Here is a 16,599-nt window from a genome sequence, read left to right as displayed (position 1 = left end):
AAAAAAAAATCTTTTCCCTGTTATTACAGTGAGCAATTTGTGTAAGATTTGTTCCGTATACTTTTTCCAAAGAGGTTCAACCTGTGTATTTACGCTTACTCAAAGAAAAAACTACCTCTAAAATGCTCACCAGCGCAGTTACAGAGTGGAGGCTAAGGGTTTGGCAATACAGCCAAGAAAAGATACAGCTGCTAGACCTTCCTCCTTCTCCCTGCCTTCCCCGTCCCTCCTTTGTGCCACCTCCACTGCTTTTCATACACTTGCAGAGCCAGCTCTGTTTAGTGACCCAGAACCAGAAAAAAACTTCATGTTTGGCTGTGGGTCCTCCCCTGCTCAATGGCAATGAATTCTCAGATTGACTCAAGCCACGCTGTCAAACCGTATTGCAGAGTGAGGTCCACTACAGTGTTTGGGCATCTTTCAAGCACTTAAGCGATCAACACGTAACTCAGCTTAACAGTAAGGTATTCTTGTATCCTAAGATTTCAGCCAAAATTCTCTTTAAAATAGCTTATATAGGCACAGGCACAAATAAGTTTTGTGAAATTGGCTCCATTTAACTGTTAGTCGTTGGGTCATTTAGCATCAGGTAGCACAAATGCCTTGGTGAATCTATCCCACAAGCATGCTCTGAGAGTCTGAAGTGTCAGAAGGTCCACAACACCAATGGACAGTTGTGGAGCCAAAGGGACACATTTCTGTGCTTTTGTTGAGAAGCTGGTTGCATGGACTGACATAAAAGTGTGTTAAGGCCACTAGGGACAAGTAATTATGAATGTCTTTCTAAAGCATGTAAGGATGGTGGCATTCAGTAGAAAAACTGAGGTAAGGACAACGTTACATGAGAACTGAGACAAATATTTTATGACCAATACTGACTTGTTGGTATTGAAAAGACCGTTGTGCCTCCGTTTGCTGTCATCAGTGTATTTTTCCCATGTTATATATAGCAGTGAATTGTAGGTAAGTATATATATAGTAAAGTCTCTGTGAAGAAAGTAACTTCTCTTGTTGTGCTCTAATTCTTTCTTTCTTTTCCTTTTCCAACCCTTTCAGACTCCATAGATGGGAAACATGCTCGAAGGACTCAGTCCAGTAGTCCTCTGGGAGAACTATTTGACCACGGGCTGGATAGCTGGGCTACCTCCATTTTTGTGCTCTCTTTTTTTTCCGTCTGTTCCCGTGACAATGGGAAGACTGGAGTTTCTGTATATACAATGTATATATATTTAAGCATTGTCTTGTTTAACTTTATGTGTTCACACTGGGAGAAATATAACACGGGAGTTCTTTTTCTTCCTTGGGGATACGATATAAGCCAAGTGGTAAGTATTTATCATTCCTGTTTTATTTTTATTTTTTTAACTATGTTAGTGTTTTCATAATATTACAGAAATAGAAAAATATAGCTCAAGGCAAATGTATTTGGCTGAGAGTTTGAATGTGAAATAGCATAACCCTAGAAGTAATTCAAAAAAATTTCCTGCATTTGCAAAGAAGGGAAATTCTCAAGCAAATTGTCAGCATCAGGGATTCATTGCCTTGCAGGAAAAAGAAAAAACTTGCAGCAAGCCTAGCAGCCAGATGGCATGCGTGAGAATGTCATTTAACTGCATTTGATTTGTGATATTAACAAAAATTATTATGCTCTCTAAAGCCATAAGCAATTTTCCCACAAACGCTAGGTTCTGAGGCGCTATGCAGATTAGTCCAAACAGTGTTTATTAACAGTGATTATACAGTTATACATCGTTAGACCTGACCGATTCTACCACCTCTTACGTAGCATGTGGTAATGTAAATAGCGTTGTACTGTATGGCGGGCGTTAACTGTTGTCAAGTGGCTTCTACACTTGCGGAAAAGTCACACTGCTGAAGGTCTCCTCTTTGGGCATGGTGTAACACAAATAACCTGTCAGTCCACAGCCAGTTCACAGGTGACTCCTTGCCTGGCTTACAGCCCTGCCGTGAGGTGGGCCTCTTCAGAAACATGCCCAAATGCGCAAGTGAGTAGTAGCAGTAGTAGCAGCAGCGGCTTCGTTGCATCGCCAAGGGGCTAGTGCTTGGATTTTGGGGCTAACTAGCTTCTGAGATAGCCAGGCTCTTGCAGCCTGAAGAGCGCACTCCCAGTCTTCCCGGCTTCCTGTCACAGGCATGAGATGAAAGGTACAGCCAACTCTACATAATTGAGAAGAAGTTTGACAGACGTTCAAATACGTGTTTTAATGGAAATAGAGTATTTGAATTAATGGCTGCAGATGTACTGCTGTAAACATAATCAGAATCCAGTGGTTTGAGAACAGCTCGGAGACGGTGGTCCAGCTGCGGCGCATCTGTTTCATCCCCCAGAAAATCGGCTCTGGGAGAAGGAGTTGGCTCAGGACGACGACATTAGGCAGCCAGCTGGTCTGCAAGTTTCAGCCATAGCTCTGTAAGGCTTCTTAGTGAAGTTCCTTCGGCCGGAGAGGAGTGGCCGTGTTCATACTGATTTCACTTGTTGCTCAAATGACCACTGTAGGTATAAATGGGCATATGTAGAAAGCTCTTTTCGATTGCTGCAGCATCAGAACTGTATTAGTGCTTAAACGTGAGTGGATATCAACTAATGGAGCAGTACTGTGCACTCTGCCGGTGCTTTTAGTGACCTAGGCCTCTGTGACAGCTTTCCCATCTGGAAAATAACGCTAATAACACTTCCCTGCCTCACAGATTTGTGGTAAGGCTTAATTTCAGTTAAGTTTGTCAACTGTTTTGGTTAACTCGGATGCAAGGTGCTAACAAGTATTATTTCCTGTTCCCCTTTGATGCTGGATTGCTGTCCAGGATGCTTTCTTTCTAGTAACTTCTGTGGTGATTTTTTTTTTACAGTCAAAATGATAAACATACAAATGTAAAGATTATTTAATGCTTTTTAGTACAACCATCAACAGTGGTGCTCTGTAAGTCAGTTTTCCTGTCTGTAAAAATTAGCTTTTGTAGTTGTCGTTGTCTGTGAACAAAAAAGCAATATATAACTTGTAGATCAAGGTAGGTTTTTTTTTCTTTATTCATTAGTACAAACTAAATACTATGCACACCAGAAAGCCCATACATATTTTTTTTCCAACTGTTCTAAGCAGTCTGGTAAAAGATTTTAATTATCCACCAGACATTGCCTTGGTCTTTTTTCTTTTGTTTTGTAAACCAGTTCAGCAATGTCATATGATGTGTGCACTAATAAATGTAGCTCTTCATCTCCAGCTACTGAAGGAGAGGATATGGAGGACAGTAGCAAATGGCTAACGATAAATAGTAAAGTTAATATTACCCTTGCAGTTTTTCTGTTTGTTTGGCTGGTTTGGTTTCCCCACTGCTTATCTGCCAGACATTGCCACAGTTGATTGCAGTGGAAGAGGGTGAGGAAGCACTCGCAGGCTGGTTTCAGGCCGATTCCAGCTCTTGGTTTCCTCCATGGCATTCCTACCAGGCTGCCTCTGTGCTCTCTCTTAAATAATTTCACTGGCGATATGATGCTATCGCATTGGCATGCCAGACATTCAGGTGGTCTGGTCCCCTACTTCTGCTTTTAAAATGTACGGCGTCCAGGGACTTCGGACTTCATTATCGTCACAAAGCTCAGGAATACTGTAATTAAGGTAAGCGTGCAGATAAGTGACTGTTGACCTTAACGAAAACTTAACTGGCAGGTAGCTTCCCAGGGCACTGCTGCTGAGTCAGCTCCGTTGTATATAAAGACAGGCAGCCCTCTCTGACCGGCTCTGCGTTAGCTGTGGTATTAAAAGAGCTGTTGTTCATCAGTAAAAAGTGCCTTATTACGAACAGAGAAATTTGTGGGACTTCTGCAGATGACATTTTTCTGTGACTTGACGACTCATCAGAACTGGTAACCTAATTACGGGAGCTGGGCTGTAGCTGGCCCTCCAATTAGCTTTGATTAGAGCAGACAGCCATTTGTAGGAAGCTGTGTCGTGTAAACTTGAAAAATGGCTGTGATCGGTCTGAAAGAGCCGGTCAGAGGGCTGCTGTGTTTGTGGGCCCAGCATCTGCAGCAGTGGGAGCTCTTCCCCACTCTCCTCCCCCCGGCACAAAGCTGTCCTGTGCTTGTCCTCTGCAGGCAGGGAGAGATGCAGGAGGAGCGGCCTCCTGTTACCATATCGTCCAGACAGTTTTTGATAGGTTTTCAAGTGAGCACACCTATTAGAAACCACCAAAGTCATGGGCTGAAGACAAGGCTTAAGAAGAAACCCCGGGTACTTTCGGTGGGAAATTATCTCAGATACATCTTGTGAAAATGATCACTTTTTTTTTTATGGTCACAAGCCCAACCAAAGAAAGCTAGTATAATACCTGCAAATTAAGTTTCTTGGAGACAAAAGGCCAAAGCTTTCCTGAGAAATGACAATTTTGGGCTTCCTGCCATGTGTTAATTTTTACAGACATTCCGTTGGTTATTTAAAAATCTGTTTTCCCCTGAAAAATGTAGTATTACCTAATTCTGCTGTGGCTTTTTATAAGCCACTGCAGTTGAGTTCATAGGAGGGGAGCAGAGTATTCATTGTTCTTTAATGTGATGCTGTGATACCTCTGCTGACATGGGTGCTGTAAGCTTTACACCTGCCTTAAGTGTAACAGGGACGTACCCTTCGTTTTCTTAAATACCAGATTAAAAGTGAAAATAAGAACCCCGTTAGAACTGCAGTGACTCAGGTGGCTTGCACGTTCCCTCCTCTCATTATTCCCAGCGAAGAGGGCAAGCTGGAAAAAAAAAAAAAAAAAAAAAAAAAAAGCAGGAAAGCACAAAGATCAGATGTGAAAGGAAGCAGACAGCTCTTTGCTCTCTCCAGCACTGCCCTGCCACTGCCGGGAGCGGATGGCCAGAAGCTCTGTGTATGGCAGAGCCTGGTGGCACGGAGATGCAGACCACAAGCCCCAGGTTTTCAGTCTGAGCTGCTTCCCTCGTTGGTTCCCATGTCTGCTTGCCTGCCTGGGACAGTCCCACCTACAGTCCCAGTGAGAAAACTCTGCTTGCCCTGAAACTCCAAATAAACGAAGTGTGTGACACGGGCGGCAACGTCAACATTGTAGAACTTGCTTTTGTCCTTTCTTTCGGTATCTATCATAACATGGGAAGGAGATTTTTGGATGCTATGTACCAGGTTTTCCTATGACAAGCAGTTTGCAAAACTTATGCTGCAATATTTTAAATATTCCCTTTTCCGAGGAAGTGCTGTGGCAGCCAGTGTTTCAGCAATCAACAAAGAAATCCAGAGCAATGCACATCACAGCTTTTAAAAATGTCTGTCTCCTCTGAGGGACAAAAAAAAAGTCTATTAAAAAGATAAATAAAGATGTGCATCTGTCAATCTTTGGTCACATTATCAGAATTTAGTGTCTTTCTATTTCAGGTTAAATAAAACATTTACCTTCAGCATTTTTCTAAGAAAAAAATAAGTGACTTTTTCTGGTGAAGAAGTAATATTTATCATTATTTAGTTTAAAGGTAGGAGTGCACTGGAGTGGTTCATGTTTACTCTTAGGAAAATGTCATATTTTATATTCAGGAGAAAACATAAACTTGTATTTTAAATGACTTTGCTCTCTAGATGTTCAGTTTGACTACTGTGTTAATGGAAAGCATTTCAAGACACGATCAATTAATATTATTGTAATATGCTAGCGAAACAATATTACAGTAAAATTACTATCGTTTTGGTGGAATCATAAAAATTTAAAAGCATAGTGTATTTTAAAAAATGATGAGGAAATGTTTGATTTTTCTTGTGTAGTACAACATGCAGCATATTGATGAGCATGTGTGCAGAACACATTAACCTACAAATTAACACCATCTATTTTTTTGTCAGCACTAAGTACTGTTGCCTCATAGATGAGGCCTTGGCAAACCAAAAATTGGCCTGGTCAAGATGCTGCAGAATCCAATACTGTATATGTCTGACACTCACTTGCAATACAATCCTTACTTGTGTTATTTAATTAGGACTTCTCATTTTGCAAAATGTTGTAATTACGTGTACTTGCTAAATACAAGCTTTACATCTGAGAAGTCCTAAATCCAATCAATGTCAGAGATGGGAATAAAAAACCTGGCCATCTTTTCACAAGTAGGAACTTAGAACTTAGTTTCACTTAGGAACACAACTTTACATTACGTTTATGTATGTATGTATGTATTTGTTTATTTTTACCAGCAGTGCCTTTTAAAACAGTCTCATGTTTATACAGCTTATCAATGTACTTAGCTTTTGTCTAATAATTCTGACAATCTTCAATTTTTGCTAATACAGCTTAGATCAAGGGACACAGCCAGTTTCTCATCTTCCCAGCTTTCTAAAGGAGATCTGCGAGAGTGCCGCAGTTAAGTCAAAGTGGTGGTTGTTATGAATTTCAGTGATGCTGGGGCCTCAGTTAAAATTCTCTAAAAAATGAAATACCACAGAGCTGAAGCCAGAGAGTGTTTCTCATACACAACATCTGCTCAATGAGAGACAATCTCAGCCTGTGAGCGCTGAATCACCGAGTCCCAAGGCACAGGGCTTCCCTAGAGAGCCTGTTGCATCAACGCTCCTGTTCCTGGAGGTGTGCTGGCATCTGACAGCGATACTCATGAATGTACTGCCAAAAATACTGACTGTAATAGGGGATAATACTGAAGTTCCCCTTTCATCACTTGCCAAAAATATCTGTTCAGAATTCAACGTGTGAGGGTAAATTCAGGCTCTGTCAAAGCCAGTTGGAGTTTTGCCCTCAACTCTTTTGGGGCCAGGAGTCCAACCGTCACGTCTATGGATAACATAATGCAATTTCTTTAGGAAGCCAAATGTTAGCTCTGTTGTACTCGGTTGTAAAACCCATTGTACGCATCCTTCATTTAGACCAATTTTTTTTCAATGGCCCACGCTAGGATTTTCGTACTAGTGCCTGCTTTTCTCCACTGCAGATCTCTTGCTTTTTCCTGCACAGGCAGTTCATTCATGCAGTCCTGCAGTGCCCCATTCAAGCAAATTCTTTGCAAGTTATGTAATGGTAGGGCAAGAATCTTGCATTTAGATACAGAGAAGTGAAGTCAAATAAAGCAACATCTAAATGTAACAGGAAGTTTAATCAACAGCAGTGTTCTGCTGCTAATCCGTGATCTTAGCCTGTTATCTAGAAAAAAGAGTTTTGTGTACCTTTAAATCCGCATTTGTTTTATTTAGAAGACTGGAAATGTGTTTGTCAAAGTTATAAATGAAGAAACGCATAATGTAGTAAAAACTGCCAACAGCCCAAACCCAGAGAAGCATGAGCAGGAGCAGGGCGCGAAGCTGTGCCGGCTGGTGTCCTCACCAGCAGGAGCTGGTGTCGAGAGAGAGGGAGGGCACTGGAGGGGAGGGCATCAAGGGCAAAACGGCCTGGGAACTGCTGCATCTCGTTCAGTGCTGTGGTTGCAGGTTGCACACCTAAAATGGTGGAACTTGGTCAAATTTGTGCCGTAAGCCTTTGGTGGGCAGCACTGCTACAAGTCGTACCGTGGGTATGAAAGCTTTGCTATAGGAGCTATAGAGTTTTGGCTGCATTAAGATTTCTGACCTCACCTGTGTTTCAAAACTAGCTCTCAACAGAGAGTAGAAATGACATTTACATCATTACTGAAACCAGTGGTACTCAAGCATGTTAGGCATGAGGCTTGTGTACGGGTCCTTTCAGTCTTAATGAAGTATGACCACTTCTTTCTTTCTGTTCCCTGTAATGATGATTTCTGTCAAACAAATTAAAAATCAGGGAAGACCTCAGCTCCCTGCTCATCCTTTGATTTCTTCACATTCAATGGAATTCTGTGATGATTTCAGGTGAACTTATATATGTATTTTTTTCCCTTACAGTAATTTTGGTATGATCAGTTCAGGGTGCTGAGCTGCCGAATTAATCATATCAGTTATCAGCAAGTTGCTTGCTTACTTCTAAACCATTTTGCCTGAACGTTACTCTGAACATTGCTTCACTACTTACAATTAGTTGTTTTGTGATGGCAGCGTGAGGTCCTGTAATGCGGAGACTTGCATTTGTACTAAGAAGATAAGTGAAATTCTGTGCCTTTAGAAGTAAAGGATTAAAAATACTTTGTCCTTTTTTCTATAGGTCTTAATAACAGCATATCTGCTCACTGGTCTTGTTGGTGTGGAAGTTTGGCAGAAGCCTTACCTGTTTGGTTATTACATTACAGATGTATTAGTAATCTTGCTTATAGGTAAGTGTCCGGATCCATGGAAAACTTTACTGTTTTTTTAATTATTTTGAATAGATGATTCTTGTATTTCCTTTATAATTTCTTTTTCCTTTTGCAAGTGCTGGCTAGTCCAAAAGCTACGAGAATAGATGTGATTAATAGGGTTAATACTGGAAAACTTTAAGCTGGCAGATCATTATGGAAATACTTTTTCCTTGCTGAATTTGTATCTGTAGTACTCAAATAATACAAAAACTGTTCCTTAGTTACATGTGCAGATGAATGCTCTGTACTGGTTGTTTTTCAAACACTGTTTTTCTCAGGAACTGCGAATGTCGCTCAGGTAAAATGTTGTTTGCATTTACATATGGTGTAAAATTAATGTTTTGGCCTGCAGCACACGATGATCCAAAACATTATGCATAGAAGGAAGAAAGGTATTATTTAAATAATGTTAGGCAGCATAGGTGTAAATCTTAAGAAGGTCCTAGATGGTTTCTAGGCTATTTTTAGAATTACTTTCAGAGCAGAAATGATGCATTTTTCATACACAGCAATGGCCTATTTGTTCATTACTTGATACTGTCAGTGTAGTTTGAAATAAGCACTGAGCATCTTTCAACTGCTACAGCTAGACTCAGAACAAAGGATTTACATTTTAATGAACTAAAACCACCGTAGTCTTAGCTAAAGATGTATGCATGTGAAATGGCTTCGATGTGTTGCTTGAAAGGTGAAGAAATCAGATTTTATATATATATATATATATATATATATATAAAAAGAGACTTTTATATGAACATACAAATTATGACAAGAGGGCCCCAAAAGAAGTGTTTGGCACAGGCAGGGCAAATAGAAATGCTTTCAGGCCTTGAGCCACATAAAGGACTTGGATAAAGGTGTTTGTGCCTCCAGCTAGGAGCTACCTGAGCTTTTCCTGGGGGTAATCCTGAAGCCACTGCGCTGACACAGGTTCTCTTCACCTTTCCTGCAGAGATCCAGCAGATGCTGTGCCCAGCCTCAGAGGTGCTTACCAGCGTTCACGGATTTTAAAAGGCTCTTTGCAACCACCCCGGGCTCAGGCTTTGCTTTCTGTTAGCAGCATGTGCAAGGACATGTTTTTGACAGCCCTTTGTGCTCTAGCCCGGCTGTAAAAATGACCATGTGCGACCAAGGTTGAGTGGTCTTTTTATTTGTCAAGCCCGTTTTGTGTGCTCTATGGAAGGGAAAGAAAGGAAAGGGAAAACCCAGCAGCTGCCCTTTCAGTTGGCAATGAATGATTCAGAAGGCCAGAGGCGTAGCTAGGAATTGCCCTCTGGTGGCTGCAGGGCCGTGAGGGAGGGCAGAGGGCTCTGGAGGGCCTGCTGCAGGTCCGGCAGAGATGGTGGGTGCTGGCCTGCGAGGGAGACGTGTGCTGGTGGTGTCTGCCCGCAGGGACCAGCCCCTGAGCACCCTCCTTCCACCCTACGCACATCGCTGCGGCTGCTCCTGCTGTCAAGGCACATGACAGCCAGTTCAGGGAGTGAAGAGATGACTCCCCTTGCGCTTGGGAAGCCATGGGCAAAGGTTTAACTCAAGCTAGTCAACGTATTAGGAAGATTTGTGCTAGGAAAGCACGTCGGTGTGACACAATCTGCAGAAGCAAGCATCCTTTTTCATACTCTACTGTAAAGCAAAGCTTGATGGAATAGTCCCTCGGAGTAGGGAAGAAGCACCACTTGTGCCTGATGTGGCATGCTCGCGTGAATGGATCTATAAGCAGAGAACTGGGTACTTCCTCCATCATTGTCCCAAGCAGAGCAGATGTAACTAAGAGCCAAAAACCTCTTTAAAAACACTGTCCATCACACACTATCTATAATGCCATTTAACAGGGTGACTTCTGCAGCTTAATTCAAGCAAGTTATGGGTTGAAAGTGTGCAAGAAATGATCTTGGTTGACTGCATATTACCCCATTTATACGGCACTTAGTAATTCTTTTAAAAACAGAGACTGTGTTTAAATGTTAAAAAAGTAGCATCCTTCCACTTAGGATCATGCTGATCCAGAAAGGACTTCAGCTTCATCGCAGGTTTGAATCTCAGTTCAGCAACAGTGATTAAAGTGTTTATCATTGGATAACCTGCGTGCAGTGAGTATGGATACGTAAAGTTTTTAGAAGCTTCCAGTAAATCTCAGGACCCCACTGTGCTGAAAAAGTGTCAGTCTAGTCTATGCCAAGGGCTGAGCAAGCAGGAAGATTGAATTATTTTCCCCCCTTGCAGAGGCTGCAGCAAGTGTGCCTTGCTCACTCCGGGAACCCCCTCTCCAGCACGCTCAGTGAAATGCCTTTGTGGCTACTCAAAAACCAGAGCGATGCAGTAGGGCCTCAGATGCTTTTTATGAGTTTGTTTCCCAGGACCCCGAGAGGAGCCATTAAACTGTAACTGGCTATCCTTAACCCTCTGGTGGCGTTTAAGAGCCACCAGTGCTCACGCTAACAATGGGGCTACATGTCTGCCTCCTCAGTACTTGGCGCAGCGTGTGCCTGCAGCTCCGTGCTTTCACTGTTCTGTACACAACAGGAGCTCGACTGCCGAGCTGTCCCTTTCCCGAGAACAGCTGGGCTTTAGCGAGTACCTTTTACAGCGGGAAGGAGTCCAAACGAGAAGCACAAGAGTGGAGTTTTTCAGATGTCTTTCCTGGAGTTTCTGGGAAAAAAAAAATGAAAAAAGAAAAACACGTATAACCTGAGGATGAACTCCGCTCCGAGCACATCCCCAGTGGAAGCTGTGGTATCACCAGGTGACACTCACCCACTGAAAATGGAATTTTTATCAGGTGCCAGAACACACAAAGATATACATAAAAACCGCAGCAATGCCAGTGTTTAGATTAGACGTTTTAGGAAAACCTCCCAAGAGAGAGAGTTTTACATATGTCCCTGCGAACTGTCTAGCACACTGTGAACACCTGTACGAAGGTCAAGTCTTGGGCTGCTGAAGAGTGCCCTTGGAGGACTCCCACATGAAGCTGAAAAACTTCGGCGTAGTATTTTATGGGAGGTCTGCTATCTAGCAAAGGGGCAGCTGTCATTTTCGCAGGCAGTGAATGCATTTCCATCCTGAAGCTCCAGTCCTTAAGCCCCCTAACACACACCTAGCTAAACATCAAACAAAATAAGCAAGGCTATTCTTATGTTTCCAGAGTGTGTTATCCTGGCTTCTGGACAGAAATGTTTTTGTTTGTTTGTTTGTTTGTTTCTGTTAGCATGAAAGTAGCCAGACCTTTCTAAAGGTATGTGCCTGTGTGCTCAGCTGCAACCAATTACTTCTTCTCTCAGCAAGGCTTTTGTGGCTGACACTCCAAGAGCCCTGCTGGGATTTAACCACCACTGTCCCATAGCATTATCTGGCTAACTCGGGTCTCTTCAAAGGGCACCACTGAGGTGAGAGCTATAGTATCAAGAAGAAGAGAAGGCTCCGGGGAGACCTTATAGCAGCCTTCCAGTGCCTACACGGGGCCTAGAGGAAAGCTGGGCAGGGACTCTGTGTCAGGGTGTGTAGTGATAGGACAAGGGGGACTAAAAAAGGGGAGATTTAGGTTGGATATAAGGAAGTCATTCTTCACTCAGAGGGCGGTGAGGCACTGGCACAGGCTGCCCAGAGAAGCTGTGGCTGCCCCATCCCTGGAGGTGTTCAAGGCCAGTAGTACCCAGATCCAACCAGTGAAGCTCATGCCAAAGCTGACCCAATTTTTCAAAGTACAGGTTTGAACATGAAATGTGAATGGTGTACTAACAGCTGTCAGAGATCGGAAACTTGAACTTTCTTTTAGAGATGAGGCCAAAGTATTCAGAATTTTTTCCTATGATGTGTACAGGACTGTTACAGACCTCTGCAAGGAGTGTGTGTGACTTGAGGTGCACTCATTCTCTGAGCTACTTAAGTATATGGAACAGGGAATAAGTATGTAAATGAAAACATATTAGCAGCAAAAAGGCTAAGCCACACCATTTGGAACATGCCAAGTATTTGAATTTTGTAATACTGAGAAAACATAGTTATCCATCTAAAACAGTGCCTTGTACTTAAATAGTGTCCTCTATCATACGTATCGAAGGAGGACACCGAAGTCCATGCAGACGGTAGTTATACAACAGCCTGCTCTTTCTTCAATGTCATGAAAGGTTTGGAAGGCCATGGTTAAACAATGTTTTCCATAAATCCATTCAGCATATCTGCATCAGAGCAGGCAGGCAGATTGCTTTTGGCTGGAGCAATCTGGACGTGGTCCTCTACCTCTGCTCTGGGGAGCAGCTGCAGTGAGGCACCTTGCTCTCCCATAAAAAAACTGGTGATCCCATTAGCCTTCATAACAGTGCAAAGTACTGATCACAAAGTCAACTTAAATGCACTTCTGATGGTGGAAGGAATTTTTCTTTTGCATATTTACATGTATTACTTATAAATGCTTTCTGCTTCGTGCCAATAAGTCATTCTCTAGTGTTTTCCTGGAGTTCCCATTGTGAGTTAGCTGATCGTTTCACCTCAGTGGTGGACAGTTCAGTGATTAAATGTTAAGTGATATGTTTTCCAAACGTTACCACTCCTACAGGCCCTGACTAGCCTTGTTTTAAAAGTGTAGTTAACATGAGTTGGCTTCTACTTGTCTGTCACCAACTTAACATTTATTAAAGCATTGTTGTGACAGATTGTACAATGCTACTTTGAAGTAAAGGGTGTGAAATACTCACCTGTCAATCAAGATCAATATAAAAAGCAATGTTGGAGTAACCCATCTGAAGCAGTCAGAACAATAACCCAGAAAACAAGAGCACTGGGGGCTGGCGGCAGTGTGGTTTCAGAGGATGCTGATCACAGGTGGGAGTGGGATTGATGGTGTTGACCCCATGATGGTGATCATAATGATGGTGAGGAGTCATTTCACATGCAGCGAGCGCCCCACAAGAAAGTCAAATAAGGGGGCTCACCCATCTGAGCCCTTCTGGAAGGCAGCCTTGGATTTTCAACTAAGGGCACCACGTCTTAGGTGTTTGATTTTTGCTGTACTCAGAAAAAGAGAGTTAAGCTTACATGGTTTGTAAATAGGACTACATCAAAGCAGCAGCTACATCCATAAACTAGTTTCTCAGTCTATACTAAATCCCTCCAAATACTAGTTGTTAGCTTGCAGCTCACTTCAAAGAGATAAATGCAGTGTGGTCTTTCCTAGACTCTGAAAATAAGCAATGAAATCAGCAAGCATGATAAATGCATCCCTTTACAGTCCTTATATTCAAGAAGTCTGAGGTGCTAAACATCCAAAACATACATCAGCTTTGTGCATGAACACAGTGCTTATGTCTGCACACTGCTCTTAATCCATGTAAAATCATTTCATAGTGTGTAGGTGTGTTCAGGTGTACTTTTCGTCTGTCCTTATATTGCTTAATGTATGCAGACTTTACAGGATCAATTAAATCTGAAAATTGTATATACATTTTCTAGGAGTTTTTTTTTTTTTTGTTCCCCAATTACTAAGTGGTTCTAAGACTGCCATTTTATATAATAATAAAACATAATTTTATAGCTACTGGACAGCTCAACATGCAATTATCTGTTTGGACAACCAATTAAGCAGTTGTCTTCTCAAGAAATGCCAGGGAAAATCACGCAGTTCCACAAAAAGCTGCTGCTCCAGTTATAAATTCTAATGAAGCCGACTTTCAGGCGCTGATCAGTGTGCTAAACATTCAGTTGCTAAGATTTTTTCATGTGTCTCGCTGCTCTAAATGTGGAAGGCATTCAGAAAAAATGTGGAAAAAATATTTAAAAGACATTACAAGATAATACTGATACCTACATTTTTTTTTTTTTGGTGTGTGTATAGTAGAAAAGGAAGGTAAATGGCAAATTTAACAGCCCATTTTATTAAAGCAAGCATTGACTATGATGAATTATTAACCTAGACAAGTACGGGATATTGAAGAATAAGAGAGGAGGGTGATGGTATTTAATTTCTGGACTGAAATGCACCTACAACTGTTAAAGTGTTTTTGTTGAGTTAAATTTCTGCAATATGTGAAGTCAAACGTCTGTGCAGACCTCTTCACTGCCTCCAAATTGGGAGGAGGATTCACTGCTCTGGGACTTGTGTATTTGAGGAAGGACAAGCGGAGTGGAAAGGTACCCATCAGAAAGAATTTAGAATAAGAAAGGTGTGGAGAAGATAAACAGCTAAGATAAGCACTGCTCTTCCTTTGAAGCAGCATAATTCGGTAAAAACAGAGCTTTCGTTGTCCTGGCTACCTACTTAGAATTGCTTTTTATCTAGCATTGTTCAAAATCTTTGTAGTTTGGTGTGTTCAGGAGCACATTCACCTGAGATAGGTTTCTGGCTTTGCTTGAAAGCCAGTGCGGGCCTCTTTTGTTGGTAAATGGAAGAGCATTGTCTAGAACTGGCAGCAGTGCTGGCATTCATTTCTTTGCAGGTACAGCAGCCACACCAAGTAACTGCATTGGGCCGTGGCACGATAGCCCTGCAGCCTGCTGGCCTTCAGCAGGCTTGGGGGCATGCTTTAAGATGCCCTCGTATAACTTAATTACATTACTGCCAGTCTAGTGTAACATCTCAGACAAATGTAGTACACTATCTGTCACGTTCGCTTTGTTTTTGTTTGTTTTTTAAATTCGCTCAGAAATATCCCACAACTAACATCTTACAGTTTGGAATTGAATTTGAAAGCACTAAATGAAATCTAAAGCTGTTACTAGAACTGATGGGAATTACCTTTTTGGTCCTTTCTTTACACACATATATATGCGTATGTCTGTGCTTATGTATCTGTGTTCATAGGTATATAAATCTGTATGCATATATGTACAAATTTGGAAAACAAGATATGTCTTTATTTCTGACTTATCTGTAATCCCGAATTCCTGAATGCATTGTTGTTTTTGTTGTTGTGTTTTAATACAGACAAAATAATTCCCAATAAAGAGCTTTGTAAATGCTTGTTTCTCTGAAAAGAGAGGCAAGATAGCGCAAGGCTCAGGATTTGGGCTTGATACCTTCAGCCTAGCATGACACAAGAATTCCCTGTGTGTATCTGTGCCACCCATCTGTGCTTTAGTGTTTCTGCCCCGAGAGCAGAGCTGTTTTGTTACTGTTGGGCTTCAGGATTTAAATAGGCTAGGGAAAACATTAAATGTGAAATTAAAAAGTACTGCGACAGCAGTGATACTTTTAATAAATACTTGTGGAGTTCTATTTTATATAGTGTGATAAAAACTTCTAATGCACTAAGCTTGATTAAAAAAAAAGATTTTAAAATAAAATAGGCCATAAAAAAAAAAAAAAAAAAAAAAGCACCGACACCGTCCCTTGGGCAGTGCTAAGGTGGCTGAGTGCCAGAGGGACAGCCTGGTGGCTTTCCAGGCTGCACCTTTTGTTCCCTGGACCAGCAGGGAATGGCAGCAATGTGGAAGCAGCAGTTTAGCTCCTGGGCACAAAGAACTCCTTAATGCCAATTAAAAAGCAGACTTAATGAGTACCAAAAGCAGCCCCCGAGCCAGGCCTCCTTAGCTAAAAAAAGATGGGGAAAGCAACATGTCGTAGGAAATGATGGAATTTTGAAAATCCCATAAGAAACAGGGGAACACCCTTTGCCTTCCCTACCGCATCCTCAGCTCTCACTCCGTTAAAGGGAAGCTGCCTCAAAATACAGAGGAGTAACTGGTGTAGCTGTCCCGCTCAGAAAGCGACTTTTAGCTAGCTTGGGGATTGTTTGTGGTCAGTGTGTTATTTCTAACTAAAATGGCACTTCATAAAAATAACAAATCGTTGGCAACCATTGGTCTTTGAATTCTATTTCTAGTTCCAGTCTCTATTTCTGTTCCTCTTGGTTGCTTTTCTCCTAACAAATCAAACTTCAGGATTGCAGCAGGAAATTTAGATTTAACCTCAAGAGTCAATGTTTTGTCTCATGTCTGCTCTAATGTGATGCAGATGTTGGAACTGCTGTACGTAACTCAAGATTTTATTGAACTAGCCCTCCCTGCCTAATAGAAAACATAGCTAACTGTAGTGCACATACAACACAAATAATTCTGAAGGCACTACGCTTGTGAATTTTATAAATATATTTACAAAATACTTGGGCTATTACTTCGATTGCACAGCCTTCAGCTCTTTGATACAGAGTTTCTGCAATGGTAAAGAAGCAGAGTTCTTTGACCTATCTGTTTTAAGAAGCAACAACAAGTAAACACGTGAAAATGCAATACCTGAAATTATTTACAGCCTGGACATTGTTTTTCCAGTTCTTTGTTTCTTCCTCTTTAAAAGATAATCAGAAAGACTGGGGAAGGAGAATATTTATTGCATC

At 41.7% G+C, this 16,599-nt stretch overlaps 1 protein-coding gene across 1 annotated transcript in view; it reads left to right on the top strand.

Moving 5' to 3' along the window:
• Positions 1–16,599, top strand: part of LOC106038406 (ethanolaminephosphotransferase 1-like) — a 56,282-nt gene that overhangs the window by 28,661 nt on the left and 11,022 nt on the right. The window contains exons 5-6 of the mRNA XM_048046557.2: positions 1,057–1,325; positions 8,140–8,248. Coding sequence (XP_047902514.2) covers positions 1,057–1,325; positions 8,140–8,248 — 378 coding nt within the window. The remainder of the gene's footprint in view (positions 1–1,056; positions 1,326–8,139; positions 8,249–16,599) is intronic.

The sequence above is a fragment of the Anser cygnoides genome, chromosome 2 (genome assembly GCF_040182565.1).
Source record: "Anser cygnoides isolate HZ-2024a breed goose chromosome 2, Taihu_goose_T2T_genome, whole genome shotgun sequence".
Lineage (NCBI taxonomy): Eukaryota > Metazoa > Chordata > Aves > Anseriformes > Anatidae > Anser > Anser cygnoides.
This window is presented reverse-complemented; position numbering and strand designations above follow the sequence as displayed.